General features: G+C 36.2%; 2 protein-coding genes across 2 annotated transcripts; one reads left to right on the forward strand and one right to left on the reverse strand.

Annotated features, from left to right (window-relative positions):
- The first annotated feature begins 1,204 nt into the window (after window positions 1-1,204).
- Window positions 1,205-4,975, forward strand: LOC123529794 (neuronal acetylcholine receptor subunit alpha-7-like). Its single transcript, XM_045310322.2, has 2 exons — window positions 1,205-2,001; window positions 3,422-4,975. Exons 1-2 carry the CDS (start codon window positions 1,426-1,428, stop codon window positions 4,193-4,195), a joined length of 1,350 nt encoding a protein of 449 aa, XP_045166257.2. The 5' UTR covers window positions 1,205-1,425; the 3' UTR covers window positions 4,196-4,975.
- A 1,962-nt stretch (window positions 4,976-6,937) lies between these two features.
- On the reverse strand, window positions 6,938-10,996 carry LOC128547664 (uncharacterized). Its single transcript, XM_053520720.1, has 3 exons — window positions 10,817-10,996; window positions 10,056-10,115; window positions 6,938-7,048 (listed from the first exon to the last, which is right to left on the reverse strand). The coding sequence occupies exons 1-3, from the start codon at window positions 10,994-10,996 to the stop codon at window positions 6,938-6,940; spliced, it is 351 nt and encodes a 116-aa protein (XP_053376695.1).
- Between the last annotated feature and the right edge of the window lie 5,023 nt (window positions 10,997-16,019).

Consider the following 16,019-nt stretch of genomic DNA (forward strand, 5'->3'; position numbering starts at 1 on the left):
CGACGTGTATGACTTTATTATGGAGAAAAAACAACCAATTTAGACAACACTATGATATCAAATTATAGCTTCAGGACTCACTTCTCGTTGTATATCTTTTGACTATTTCCGCTGTATACGATCACATTTTAAAAGAAACCTTTTAGTTTGTACGATTACATTTTAAAAGAAACAGTTTAGTATGTACATAAACTAGATTTGAAAACCTCATGCCATTTCCGTGCTTGTAATCGATAGAGAATATAGGTCGAACTTCGTTAAACTACGGAAAAAAAGATAAATTTTTGATTAGTGTGTATATCATACATCTATTACTATATCACAACTGTTGTATAGAATAAACGACCATTAGCAAAAGACGCAAACTTTTTATGTTGTTCTAAAAAGACTAAAAGAGTGAAAAAGAAAATATCGTGATCTCTGATAGTGCCAAGTAAAACTGACAATAAGAGTATTCTAGTTTTATCATATTTGTTATAATCCCATAACATTCCTGTAGAAATCGATCTCTTAACCTTTTCTGCAGTATTGGAAAATAGATCATATTCGGTGCCATATGGTAAAACAAATCTCTCGAGGATTTGGCTGTTGCAATAAAGAATAAATTATGTGAACTTTATCATATAGCGCCATGGCTTTTAAAGAGATACGTAATGTATACTGGCATTATTACTCAGTGGGTGCTATAGTCTGACACTGAGATGAAACCAACACGACTATGGAACAAAAGGTTAACTCTGCCTGCTAAACTTGATGTGCACAATATTTTTACATCAGATGGTACCGAGCTATTAATACCACCAGATTTCTTGTGACTAATGTTATATAGTCAAAACTCAAAAGCCTCAAGTCCTGACAGATGAGTCAAAGGCCCTTGAGGGCATTCATTGTTAATAGATATGTCATCATAATTAACAAAACATTTGAGCCGCACCATGAGAAAACCAACATAGTGGGTTTGCGACCAGCATGGATCCAGACCAGCCTGCGCATCTGCGCAGTCTAGCCAGGATCCATGCTGTTCGCTAACAGTTTCTCTAATTGCAATAGACTTTGAAAGCGAACAGCATGGATCCTGACGCGCAGTCTGGTCTGGATCCATGCTGGTCGCAAAGCCACTATGTTGGTTTTCTCATGGCGTGGCTCATTTAATCTCCTTTTGTTTATCAATAATATTATTCGAGAATAATCCATTTTTAATTTAATCAGCAATGGACTAGCTTTTTTTTCCTGGAAGCAAAATACAAAATATATTGCCTTGGGAAATAACTGTAAACGGGAACAAAGGTCGGCTTTTAGTGATAGATATTATAACATGTTTTATTAATTTCTGAAAAAGGAGTTACTGGCTACCATAAATATCATGTCGGAAAGAGGCTGTTTTGTCGAATTTTTAAATGCTTGCAGTGCTGAAGTTGTTGATGAATGTATAACAACAAAAAAAGAAGAAAATATCATAAGTTGGATTTGTGCTTTCATTTTTACAGTTTGTATACAAACGGATTTTTTTTAAAAATGCAGATAACTGTTGTCTTATTAGTAGTTTCAACGTTGATGGATGTAGCAAAGTGTTCGACATTAAATGATTCCAAGCAACTTGTTTCTGACTTGTTGGAAACTTATGACAGGCGACAGCGGCCAGTTCTTAACCAGTCTCAACCGGTAGTAGTATTGTGTGAATATATCTTAAAAGGTATACAAGGTTTCAGCGAAGTAGATGGGATGCTGAAAGTCCGGGGCACACTCTACATGGAATGGATAGACCAGAGTCTGATATGGGACGTCAAAACATACGGCAACATACGTTCGTTCTCTTTTCCTGTAAGTGATGTATGGTATCCGAAAATTGTATTACTCAATTCTTTCGACGAGCCTAATCCTGTAGGAAAAGACTGGATGAACATAAGGGTCAGTCACGACGGCAAAGCAAAACTTTTCGGCATGGAGGTATTTAAAATTAGTTGTGACGCTGACGTCACCTTTTTCCCGTTTGACACTCAGGTACGTAGTTGAGTTTGAAATATGAATATCAATAGATATGAGTTAGTTGAATTTACATAAGCAATCACCACTGTTACAAGGAAATTTACATAACTGATATAAAAACATTCTGGCCTTCTTGACAGACATTTCTCCTAATGATAACTTTATCCTGCCTTTATGCGAAATAAAGAGCTAAATCGAGGGGTATAATAAATTTGTCAGACTTCTTTTTGACCTTTATTTCAAAATGACTCTATCTTATTTTGAAAAAAAAAATAATATTACAAAAACGAGAATTTACGAGGTATATTAGACCGTCACTAATGTATTGCAATTACAAGAGGAAACTGTTATAACGGAATTGCTGAAAGAAACGGCTGTTGACTCATCCATAGCTTTTGCTCAAGATGTTGGTTTTCTGCACATGGATCAATGAATATTGAAGCTGCAAAGAAATTTTATTGAAAACAGATCTTTGAAAAAAAAAGCAGTTACCTATTATCTAAATCAAGCGCTGGTATGGTTTGTATAAATTTAACCAAGACCTTACGTTCGCTAGGTGGGGATGAGTATCCTGCAACTGACAAAGTTTCACTGAACAGGAAATCTAATTACATATAACAGCATATAGAAGTCTGCCAGAAGATATCATAGACCAAAAAAAAATCTGTTACCTTCTTCGTTAATTTATATCTTTTAAGCTTTTTATGTCAAGGAAAAGTAGAAGTCTCGGCTGGAGACTTAACTTTTATATTTTCTTCGACTCGCCTATTAATAAATTTCATTTTATGAGACAGTAACATGGAGTGCAAATTTTTCTCTAAATGCACGATGTAAACAAATTGAAAATGGCATCAAATATAGAAAAACAGACGTAGCAAATGATAAATAAGGAAAAAATGAACTTCTTGAAAAAAAATTCTAGAATTTAGATACTCATACGATGTGTTTGTAAAGAAATATAAATTAGACTTTTATATAGAAACCAGTGCAAATATTGATATAATTCGAAATAAATATGAAGTAAACGTGACACAAAGAATGTACATAATTGAGCCGTGCCATGAGAAAACCAACATAGTGGGTTTGCGACCAGCATGGATCCAGACCAGCCTGCGCATCCGCGCAGTCTGGTCAGGCTCCATGCTGTTCGCTTTCAAAGCCTATTGGAATTGGAGAAACTGTTAGCGAACAGCATGGATCCTGACCAGACTGCGCGGATGCGCAGGCTGGTCTGGATCCATGCTGGTCGCAAACCCACTATGTTGATTTTCTCATGGCACGGCTCATATTAACATAAACATCATCAACATTTTTCAACTGATAACGCGTATGTATCAACTTGCATGTGCTTTTATTATTTCATATCAGTTCAGAAGAGAGGGTGGGGTATGTTGTTTTTGTAGCGCAGCTATATAAGGCTTTTATTCTTTTGCAGACCTGCAGCATGTTTTTCATAGCGTTTGGCAATACCTTTAACGAGGTTAAGCTATTTAGTGATACATCTGCATCAGACGATCCTCTTATCAAACAGACGCTTAAAAATAAAGAATGGAGTCTTCAGAATTTTACCACAAGGCGAGTGCACCAACCAATGCAGCGAGACTTGATTGTAACAACATTTGTTATGAAAAGATTGCCTGCATTCTTGATTTTGAACATTTTTCTCCCAGTTTTATGTCTGGCGCTAATAAACGTACTTGTATTTCTGCTTCCGCCAGAATCTGGAGAGAGGATCTCATTTGCAGTGACCGTTTTGCTGTCGATGGCTGTTTACATGACCATCATAGAAAACAATCTGCCTAAGATATCCAAACCCATGCCATGGATATGTTACTATCTAGCGGCCGTGCTCATACAAAGCGGACTAATATGCATCACAGCGATTTTCAACCTCTATTTGTATCATAAAGAAAATAACAAAACTATTCCACTCTGTTTTCAAACTACAGCTAATGGATGTATCAGCGCTGGTAAATCCCAGAAACCTTTGGAGGAAACTAGTGATGATATGATGCTAAAGACAGATGAAGAACACGTTAATGAAAATAGCTCAAATGTCACGTGGCAGGATATTAGCTTTGCTGTAGACAAAATAAGTTTTATATATTTTCTTTTAGCCATTATAACATGCAATATTTTGTACTTCACCATTACCCTGAGTAAGGCTGAAAAACAAGGTAACACCGTAATTAATGAGCTTTTCGGATGAACAAGTCTTGGAAAGCTATTTAGTGTGTCACTGTCTATTTGCATTATATTTTCCATTATATTTCTTTATAACAATAACCTTAACATAACTAAATTATACCCATATTGAAATAATCATGCTGAAGTTGGGAGTCTAGTGGCATGGCGGCCTACAGACCTGAAGTTGGCTTCTAGTGGCAGTACGTACGACCTGAGTTGTTGGTCAAGCGGTCGGATGTTGGCAGCGTAGCGGCACGACAGACTTGTATATTTACTGATTTAAAATACACAACAAATGTATACGATAAATATATAGAAACTGTGAATACAAATATTAAAACTTAATAAAGCACAAAAAAAGATTGCTGCTTATCTCTTGAAAAGTTGCAACGCAGCCTGTTAGTGTAGATTTAATACAAAGATATAAAACAGTCATGTTTGTGATTCATTTATGAAGAAGAAGAAAGAATGTTTATTCGTATTAAATCCTTCAAAGGGCCATTGAGAAAGCATCAGCATAACATAATGATGAAAAACATTACAACGTTCGTTTTATGCTTTATTGACTTTTAACGTTTGCACACAGTTTCCAGTTTCCTTTCAATTGACTTCTTAAAGAATCAGAATCTCTTTGTTTATATCAGCTGAATTATAATTATGCCATTATAATATTATACATGTATATATTATGTCACAAATTGATTGCCTACATGGAAATTGTATAAATGGATACTTAAAGGCAATACTGACCTATTATAAGAAGTATTTGTCTAAGAATGTATGTGATAATGTGATATTAATTAGGTTGTGATAGTGTAAATTGTATTTTGGTTGTTGTTGTTGTTCAGAAGGCTACATTTAAAATTAAGATGTATCATTATTATTATTATTATTATTATTATTATAAATAAAAATGTTATTATTATTATATGAAACAAAGAAGGATTTGAATTACTGACCTTCAACCTATACATACATACATAAATAATAATGCGTACATACTATCTGATTCGGGTGGGTGGTGGGGCGTACCTAATGCAGTCCAGTAACTTTTTGATTGCTAAAAATTCAGACCACGAGTGATATTAAAAGGTATCAGTAGTATTATAATAAGATGAAGTCCAAGAGACTGCTGTCTGATGACAAACGTGTCTTAGTGATAAAAGATAAGTTACTTCTTCTTCCTGTCTCAGCCACGATGCTTGTTGTCTAATAGCAATTGTTATGCCTTGGTCACAAAAACAATGTCCGTACGGTTTTAAAAAGTCGTACAAGTCCACCAATTTTAGAATCCTTACGGTCTCTGTACAATCGTGGCGTCTGGTCACAGTACCTACGGGTCCCGTACGATCTTTAAAGGATGCAATTGTAGGACATCCGTACGGACATCGCAGACAAGTCGTGCGGAGCTCGCAGGGAGCCCGGCCGTACCTTGTACTGTGCTCGCGAGTTCGTACGGTGCTCGCACGGTACTCATACGGTGTCCGCACGGTGTCCTTGAGACAAGAATAAATCAGTTCGGCGACGTCTGAAAAATTTGCATTTACAATCGTAGGATATACGTACGGACATCGCAGACAAGTCGTGCGAGCTGCTCCCGACTTCGAAAATCTCTACAAGGTAGTAAAGAACTCTGGAGCTCGGTGAAACATTTTCCCGAGTCCTCTACGAGTTCAAAAATTCGCACGACGGTCGTACGAATCAACGATGTCCGGGCGGACGCCGTACGAGGTTACCAAAACTCGACTGAAAACCTACTCGTACGGAGCTCGTAGCGTTCTTGTGACCAGGGTATTGCTGAGAAAAATATAATTGGGCTTGATCAAACATTTTTGCTTGAATTTACACCTGATAATCCATACAAAATGTGTATAGGATAGCCAAAATATAGAACAGTTACCTGTGTATGATTTTCACAAGTATAATTTATCATATAAATAATTTCAAATGGAGGATATCACATCTCCTAATGCAAGTCAAAATGTACCAAAGCTGTTCTACAGTTTTGTTTTCTTTTTTTCAGGAAGAATTGCATGAACCCTTCCAAGTTGTCCCCGAAAGTCCAGCTTTGGTTTTACTAGGTCCCTATTACTTTATGTGTATTTTTGCTTATTGTATATGACAATTGTCAAAATAATAAGCAATAATCTGAGTCAGACTTCTCCTTTAATATTAAAATTTAATTATAGAAGTATAAGACTTACTTAAGCAAACTACTCAATACTTCTTGTATATATAATGTTTCAAATTGTTTGTATTTATGTTAGTATTAAACTGATAAACATGTGACTTGGCGATGGACATGTATATATATATCGTGTGTTTAAGGCAATTAACTTCTTGACTTTTGAATCTAAAATCGTTTCGCTTTCATTAACTGATTTGTACACGAAAATTTTACACAATGATGTTTTCTATGTAGCTGTCTATATCATTTTTCAAAATGACTGCTACAAGTAAAAGAAAAAGAATGGGTTCTTTAATGGGCGTGATTGTCCGCTCACCAAAAAACTCGAATCTTATAATGACCGAATTTCGCAAATTTATATAGTTAATTAATAACTTACCGGTAGTATGATAATAGGTTAAAGTAAAAATGAGTTTTAATTTTGCCACGATAAGGTAACACAGCTTCAAGCTTCTATCATTTTATATTCATAAAGGAAAATGACAACGAGCCAGATACACGAGTACAGGTTGTTTTTATACGTTTTATTTGACGAATATATTTCATAATTGTGTAGATATTATGACGATCATGATATTAAGATACTGGCTCCTTGTTAGCAAAATAGCAGTGGAATTCCTCTATTTCCAGGTATCCCTCGCTTTTTATCTCATACACGATCACATTGCATCTTCTTTTTATGTTCTTCTGAAAAAAAAAAAATAAAAAAAATAATTGAAAATTTTCTTAGCCACAGAAGCAATGAGGCAAACATATTCCATAATCATTATACGACTTTGAAATTTGCTTTTAAAATATCTTTAGGTTGTGCATTATAAATACAGGCAGACAGGAAACATATTAATGGAAAAACGAAAAGTGCTTATCACGCAAGTATAGACTCTTACAAGCATGCGAACACACAAAAAATGGCAGCTTCAAATTTTATGTTTTTATGTTTCGCAATTCCGCGTTACCCAAGATTCGAAATTAACGCAAAAACTGGAAATTTTATGGAGATGCTTCGCACTCAATCAAAATGAAGTCATCATTTCAGCAATATCGTTATTTTTTTTCTAGAGTTCACGCACGTGTAAACCCTGCCGAAGATAGAACATGTTGAATAAAGCCAGGCTTTATGCTACATCATGAATGCAGATGAACATAAAAATCTATAACTGCACTGACTTTGATTCGGCCGTGATGCAACCGATGATTGAAATACGCGCGCTAAAAAGAAAGAATAACAAGTGAAAGTTTGGTTAAACCAACTAAATTGTTTTATTAGTTACTGCTGCAATTACAACAAAGTTAATTCATTTTCTTTACCTAGCAAAATGCATGAGTTTTGGTCAATTACTGTGCACATTACGTAATAAAAACATACATTGGTCAGATAACCTTTTTCTCACATGTGGTGGAAGTGGCGAAAAACTTCGGTAAACCCATATTGATTTAGAAATATTTCTTAGACTTTGAAATAATAGGGGATGAAAATCCCCGAGACGGTAACGTCCGTATATAGTTATTCGTCTTTGTTGTTTGCATATACTGAGGCAATTTTTTCGATGTTTTCCGGTTCCGGTTTATGCACACACCGCAGACTGGTTGTCTGCATGAACATCCGAGCACGCCGAATCAGTCACAGAAATTTGTAAACCGCGCCAACATGATTCTTTTCTTCTTCGTTCGTAATGAAAACTGTACATGCAACTGAAAAACACTTTTAAAACAGTAAGGAAGTGTAAAGGCCGTCAAGTTCCTGCGTGGAGTGCAAACAAACAAAAAAAAAACCCTAAAGGCATACAGACACTAAATAGAAAAATGGCGCGAAAAAAAAAATAGTAGTCGCATAATGGCGGACACAAATAGTCCTCAGTTTTTTTTTGCTCTGTAGAGCTATTTTCCTTATTTTCTTTGCAATTTTTTGGCTAAAATCACATGACAGATCTATGCTTGACATGTAGATAGCATTTTCATAATGAAATAACAATATGACAAATTTTTTCATGGAAACTTAGATCATACACCACCAGTATAATTTGGGGTCTCATTTTTTAGCTGATTTTGCAGTTTGTGTGTTTGACTGAAATTATTTTTCTTGCATCAAACATGACCCCCACTTTTCTTTTGATTTTTAGTTAACATTGACAATATTCTTCAAGAAAATGTAAGTTACGCAAATTTAAAATGGTCCTGATGTGTGCTGCGGTCATTGGAAATAGGTCAGTTTTATATAGAATAAAGAACAACAACTATTTAGTGTGTTATAAATAACCTAAAGCCAGTGCGAGAACGCGGTGAATGACGTCATCGTCACGGCTTTCCGTAAATTTTGCAAAGAATGATACTCGTTTTAAGAGGTATGATGACACAAAATGTGTAACTGTAAGAGCGGATTGTCACTTTCTTTTGAGTGTTGAATATTTCTTTGTAAGTGGTATACAAGATAAATCCCCATGCTAGGCGGTGCCTAAATTCATATTATTTTCTCAAGCGCTCGAAATAAGATATATTATTGCATACCAGACGGGGATTTCCGGTGTCTTTACCGGTGCTGGAAAAATCCATCTTACACCCTGGGGGGTGTAAGATGACTCTCGTGTTGTAAATGACGTATAACGAACTACATATATGTAGAAGATTTATGTAGTAATTTATATTTTATTTATAAAACGGAATAAAAATTCAATACCTTGACAGTTCCTGTTGGTTCCTGATAATATATTTCTCGATTCAAATCACGTTATTTTATCAAAAAATCAAAACGTTATGCTGCAACTGATAAAACAAAACCGGAACTAAACATTGTTGTTTGTTTTGAAACGTCATGACGTCTTTCCTGTTTACGGACGCTGGTTTCCCGCGCTTTGTTTTAATACACTGCCATAAGAAATAGTTCTAAAAAGAAAGCCGTACGATTGATTTTATTTTTATTATTGTTTCTTGAAATCGGTATGCAAGAAAAAGATTCTGTCACCGGTTATAGGTGCAGATGGAAATATCCGGCTCTCGGGTAACTGTTTAGGCGGCAACTCGGTAGAGAGCCTCGCTACCGCCTAAACAGTTACTCTCGAGGCCGGGTATTTCTGTCTGCACCTACAACCAGTGAAAGAATCTTATAGTACGCTCGAGAAAAGATATCAAACACTCGAGATAAGTCGTTGTGTTATCGAGATCAACTTTCGAGCGTACAATATAATATGGTTTGTCCTTGAAAGAAGATCTCGTGCGTTCGAGATATGTCGAACGCGCTCGAGATAAGATGTCGTGCGCTCTAAATAAAATGTCGTACACTTGAAATAAAAAGTCTGCTTATTTTTTTGAAACATGGAAAATCAGAATCACCTGTATTATAAAAGAAAAACGAGGTGACCTGGTAGTCTAGCGGTAACAAGCTTGGCTATCAATCCAGAGGTCCAGGGTTCGAATCGCGGTCCAGGTGCTGGAAATTTTTGAGATACTCTCGAGTGTCTCCCACCTAATTAAGGGACCAGAATCGGTTCAGACGGCTTCGCGTGCTCCGGGCATGTCAAAGAACCAGGCTATCTATTCGCAAAGAGCTATAGCTAAGTTACTTGTAGAGGATGAATTAGGTGCCTAAGGCTGACCCTGCATGTAAAGCGCGTCATGAAAAGTGCGCTGGATAAATCGCGTATAATAATGATAATAAAGCAGAAAAAATGAGAATTTAAGCACAATAACAATTAGTTACCGATCCCTTTATCTTTCTTTGCATTACAAGTTCAAGGCTGTACAACCTTCCATTGACAACCTGAAAAGAAGGCGAGTAAATCTTTTCATAAAAGCATGTTTCTTGAATGTTTCTCTTTTGTCATGTATATCATTCCAAATATCAGAACGAATTCTAAAAAGGTAGGACCGTTCTAATGCGACGATATTTTTCGATTGCTGACAAAGAAACTCATTGAGTAGACGTTTGGCCCATCCGCCCGAAAGGATTTTTTTAATTGCATATACGTTCCCTTCTAAAGTATTCTTCAAAAATGGAACCTAAAACTGGTAACATTGACAATGGCAGATATGTCTAAGGTTTTATTTTCAATGATAAATTCAAAACAGAATTAACCCATTTTAGGCGGAATGTCATATAAAAAACACTATGTTTGCGTGCTTTATCTATTTGTGAAAATTGTTTGTTATATCGCCTGTCAATAATAAAGTTAATCCATAGTTTATGATAAATAAATATGAGCCGGACCATGAGAAAACCAACAGTGCATTTGCGACCAACATGGATCCAGATCAGCCTGCGCATCCACGCTGTCTGGTCAGGATCCATGCTGTTTGCTAACGGTTTCTTTAATTGCAATAGGCTCTGAAATCGAACAGCATGGATCCTGACCAGGCTGGTCTAGACCCATGCTGGCCGCAAATGCACTATGTTGGTTTTCTCACGGTGCGGCTCATATATGAATTTCATATTAGAAGCAGACGAGAATAGATGGAACCTACTTGTTCTGTTCCCGAAATAAGTTTCCAAAGTTCGTATTCTTTTCCTATCGTTTTGGCGGTAACTTTTGCTAAACGTTGAATATCCTTATCATTGACATCTACATCTTCAGGTGTACCGACCAACTGACATCCCGCTATGGCAACCAATTCAAAAAACAAAATGATGGCAAAAGCGTTCATTTTTGATAACGAATACAACGCTATGGGTACCGTTTGTTGCTAAAGTGTTAAAAATTGCTCTATATGACTTGACTTGAACAATCAGACAGCACAAAACTATGGCACGTCAAATTTCAAGGGATATTAATTCTACGTACATGAAATACTGCGCAAAATGAACATTTTGTACCCGCAGGACACTTATCCAATTACATTTTTGTACTATTATCAGAGTTTAACATCTGAAATATTTCATGATTTTTAATGTGAAAATAAGCAGGCTATTTAGCACAACATTCCTCTGTATAATGAGGGATTTTTAAACATTTTAACATTAACGTCGATCGCTGCATTATCCGAATAGCTCGAAATGATCATAATTTTGTGACACAAGACGCTTATTGAAATAAATAATTAAATCCTACATGAATTCCATCCAATGGTTGCTAAGGAATACTTCATATAAACAAGAGGACCATGATGGTCCTGAATCGCTCACCTGTCCCCACATGAACTGAGTATGACGTCGTTTTTTCTATTATTTGACATAGTGACCTAGTTTTAGAGCTCATGTGACCTAGTTCTGAACTTGACCTAGATATCATCAAGATAAAAATTCTGACCAATTTTCATGAAGATCCATTGAAAAATATGGCCTCTAGAGAGGTCACAAGGTTTTTCTATTATTTGACATAATGAACTAGTTTTTGAAGGCATGTGACCCAGTTTTGTACTTGACCTAGATATCATCAAGGTGAACATTCTCACCAATTTTCATGAAGATCCATTGAACAATATGGCCTCTATAGAGATCACAAGGTTTTTCTATGTTTAGATTGTGACCTATTTTTTGACCGCAGTTGATCCAGTTTCACACTTGACCTAGATATCATCAAGATGAACATTCAGACCAACTTTCATAAAGATCCCCTGAAAAATATGGCCTCTAGAGAGGTCACAAGTTTTTTCTATTATTTGACCTACTGACCTAGTTTTTGACCACATGTGACCCAGTTTCAATCTTGACTTAGATATTCTCAAGGTGAACATTCTGACCAATTTTCATGCAGATCCCATGAAAAATCTGGCCTCTACAGAGGTCACAAGGTTTTTCTATTATCTGACCTACTGACCTAGTTTTTGATTGCACGTAACCCAGTTTCGAACTTGACTTAGATATCATCAAGATGAACATTCTGACCAATTTTCATGCAGATCCCATAAAAAAATTTGACCTCTAGAGAGGTCACAAGATTTTTCTATTATTTCACTTACTGACCTACTTTTTGACCGCATGTGACGCAGTTTCAAATTGACCTAGATATCATCAAGGTGAACATTCTCACCAATTTTCATGAAGATCCATAGAAAAATATAGGCTCTAGGGAGGTCACAAGGTTTTTCTATTTTTAGACCTACTGACCTAGTTTTGGAACGCAGTTGAACCAGTTTCAAATTGACCTATATATCATCAAGGTGAACATTCAGACCAATTTTCATGCAGATCCCATGAAAAATATGGCCTCTACAGAGGTCACAAGGTTTTTCTATTATTTGACCTAGTGACCTAGTTTTGGACCGGACATGACCCAGTTTCGAACTTGACCTAGATATCATCAAGGTGAACATTCTGACCAATTTTCATGCAGATCCCGTAAAAAAATGACCTCTAGAGAGGTAACAAGTATTTTCTATTATTTGACCTACTGACCTAGTTTTTGACCGCAGTCGACCCAGTTTCAAACCTGGCCTAGATATCATGAAGATAAACATTCTGACCAATTTTCATGCAGATCCCATGAAAAATACGGCCTCTACAGAGGTCACAAGGTTTTTCTATTATTTGACCTACTGACCTAGTTTTGGACCGGATGTGACCCAGTTTCAATTTTGACCTAGATATAATCAAGATAAACATTCTGACTAATTTTCATGCAGATCCCATAAAAAATATGTCCTCTAGAGAGGTCACAAGGTTTTTTCTATTATTTCACCTACTGACCTACTTTTTGACCGCATGTGACCCAGTTTCAAACTGACCTAGATATCATCAAGGTGAACATTCTCACCACTTTTCATGAAGATCCATGAAAAATATGGGCTCTAGGGAATTCACAAGGTTTTTCTATTTTTAGACCTACTGACCTACTCTTGAAACGCAGTTGACCCAGTTTCGAACTTGACCTATATATCATCAAGGTGAACATTCAGACCAATTTTCATGCAGATCCCATGAAAAATCTGGCCTCTACAGAGGTCACAAGGTTTTTCTATTATTTGACCTAGTGACCTAGTTTTGGACCGGACGTGACCCAGTTTCGAACTTGACCTAGATATCATCAAGGTGAACATTCTGACCAATTTTCATGCAGATCCCATACAAAAATGACCTCTAGAGAGGTAACAAGTATTTTCTATTATTTGACCTACTGACCTAGTTTTTGACCGCAGTCGACCCAGTTTCAAACTTGACCTAGATATCATGAAGATAAACATTCTGACCAATTTTCATGCAGATCCCATGAAAAATATGGCCTCTACAGAGGTCACAAGGTTTTTTCTATTATTTGACCTACTGACCTAGTTTTGGACCGGATGTGACCCAGTTTCGAACTTGACCTAGATATCATCAAGATAAACATTCTGACTAATTTTCATGCAGATCCCATGAAAAATATGACCTCTAAAGAGGTCACAAGGATTTTCTATTATTTGAACTACTGACCTAGTTTTTAATGCAGTTGACCCAGTTTCAAATCTGATTTAGATATCATTAAGATGAACATTCTGACCAATTTTCATGAAGATCCATTGAAAAATATGGCCTCTAGAGAGGTCACAAGGTTTTTCTATTTTTAGACCTACTGACCTAGTTTTTGACCGCACATGACCCAGTTTCGAACTTGACCTAGATATCATCAGGGTGAACATTCTGAACAACTTTCATAAAGATCTCATGAAAAATGTGACCTCTAAAGTGGTCACAAGCAAAAAGTTTACGCACGCACGGACGCACGGACGACGGACGCTGCGCGATCACAAAAGCTCACCTTGTCAGTTTGTGACAGGTGAGCTAAAAATGGTACTATATAGTATAGTAATGTTGAATAATCAAAGAGCAATAACTCGGTGAAAAATCAAAACACGAAGACAATATACGCATCTCCCTTTGATAGCGAAGCTTCCTATATGACGTTTTGCTAAATTCTTAGCGGTGGTGGCTGGGAAATACTCCGGACAAGAATTGTACTATAGTATACTAATGTTCAATAATTAAAAGACAGAAACCCAAAATCACCCGACCGGAACATGAAGAGATGAGCATCTCTTCTTGATATGGTTGTTGAGAAATATTCTGGACAAGAATGGATGGATCCGTAAACCGATCAATAAACTCCGCCCCTTAGTTACTGTTGCTGCTTCCCACAAGCTTCTTTCAAAATGGCTATGCTTATACGATAAAAATATCAAACATCATGTCCAGTCACATATGTGTAAGAGATTTCTCACATCAAGATAACATTTTCAACAGATAAAAGAATCTATTAATTGGTTCAATAGCTTTATATTAACGTTGCGTAATACTCTACTGTTCTTATTTTACATGTGCTTTGCGATCGCGCTGCTGTTGCAACTGATTGTGGACCTGTCGATCACCGCTGTGGTATCAATTAAGTTAATTATTCCCATTATATTATAATATACATTTGTAAAATACCACGCAGTTGTCATAAAAATAAACATATGTCCATGCTTGGTGTATATTTCAGAACTAATTTTTGCGTGAAAACAGGGTGGCGAATCACGTGATCGTTGTACGTCATATCGCTATTCCGCAAAGAAGAAATTATCAACAAAAGTCGTCGATTCAAATCTTCAAATCAATGTAAGTGTTTTTATTTCTCAACCAATTTCTATGAAATATGTTGCATGCGAAGGAGAAAACAGTATTCAATCTCCCATGTTAATGGTTTCCTTCTAGACCGTCGCTAAATATACAAACACCCTGGAAAACCTTTTCTACTCGGCCCGATCGCATTGGCTTATCCACCAAGAAAATGTTATTTTTGACATGTATTTTATACAAATCCTGTTCCAGTGGTCATGTTTTCGCAAAGAAAACTTCCAATGTTTTCTATTTACCTGAATGAAACATATTTAATACGAAATCAGAGTATCAGTGAAAGGGAAAACGTGTATTTTATGAATATGCTAATCCACAAAGAAAACAATTTTACGCTAATCCACCAAGTCATTTTTTCAGGAGCATGGCCGATCCAGAAACGGGTGATTTAGCTAACCTCTGTGGAACTTGTGAAGAAGTTTTAAGTACAAAAGAAATCTATATACCCATGAGAAAGAGCATGCTGGTACTTTGCCGTTCCATTGTTGTGGAAAGTCATTCGCTTCTCGCCAAAGTCTACGACGACACAGGTAATAAGCATGTTTACACTAGTACAATTAGCAGACATAATTAGTGATCGTACTGTTTGGCAACTATTGGTACGCTTTGTTGCTACTGTCCTTTAGTTTGTAAACTACGAATCCGGGCTATATCTTATACAGTTATAAATCGAATTTTATATAACTTTATAAAGCCTGAGAGCATACGATGTACAGCACCGCGCTGACTAAATCAAATGTCAAGTCTCACGGAATGGATTCAAACCTATTATATAGAGTTAAATAACAATATTTCGTGTCTGATATATAGCTTACACATAAATGTATCAATTTTTCATACATGCACATGCCCGCTAGTGTTGAAAAATACCACACAATCCAGCATGCAGGATGGGCCTCGGACCTTGATAGGAATGAAATATACTTAGGAAAAAAAAATGTCTGTATATTTTATCAGGTGAATAATATATTGGCGGGACTTTGGATGCGTATTAATTGAATAATAACGAGTGCGTAGCACGAGTGATTTAATTACTCGCATCCAAACGACCGCCCACGTATTAATCGTCGATAAAATATAGAAACGTGTTTATTATTTCGACTCTAACACGACAAAATCTTTTAAAGTATCCGAACTATG

Source organism: Mercenaria mercenaria, chromosome 13 (assembly GCF_021730395.1).
Source record: "Mercenaria mercenaria strain notata chromosome 13, MADL_Memer_1, whole genome shotgun sequence".
In the NCBI taxonomy this organism is placed as follows: Eukaryota; Metazoa; Mollusca; class Bivalvia; order Venerida; family Veneridae; genus Mercenaria; species Mercenaria mercenaria.

Coding starts and splice junctions, on each gene's coding strand:
- LOC123529794 (XM_045310322.2), top strand. CDS start 1,426: ATGTATAACAACAAAAAAAGAAGAAAATATCATAAGTTGGATTTGTGC. Junction 2,002..3,421: donor TTTTCCCGTTTGACACTCAG/GTACGTAGTTGA, acceptor ATTCTTTTGCAG/ACCTGCAGCATGTTTTTCAT.
- LOC128547664 (XM_053520720.1), bottom strand. CDS start 10,996: ATGAACGCTTTTGCCATCATTTTGTTTTTTGAATTGGTTGCCATAGCG. Junction 10,116..10,816: donor TTATTTCGGGAACAGAACAA/GTAGGTTCCATC, acceptor CCTTCTTTTCAG/GTTGTCAATGGAAGGTTGTA. Junction 7,049..10,055: donor AAAGAAAGATAAAGGGATCG/GTAACTAATTGT, acceptor TTTTTTTTTCAG/AAGAACATAAAAAGAAGATG.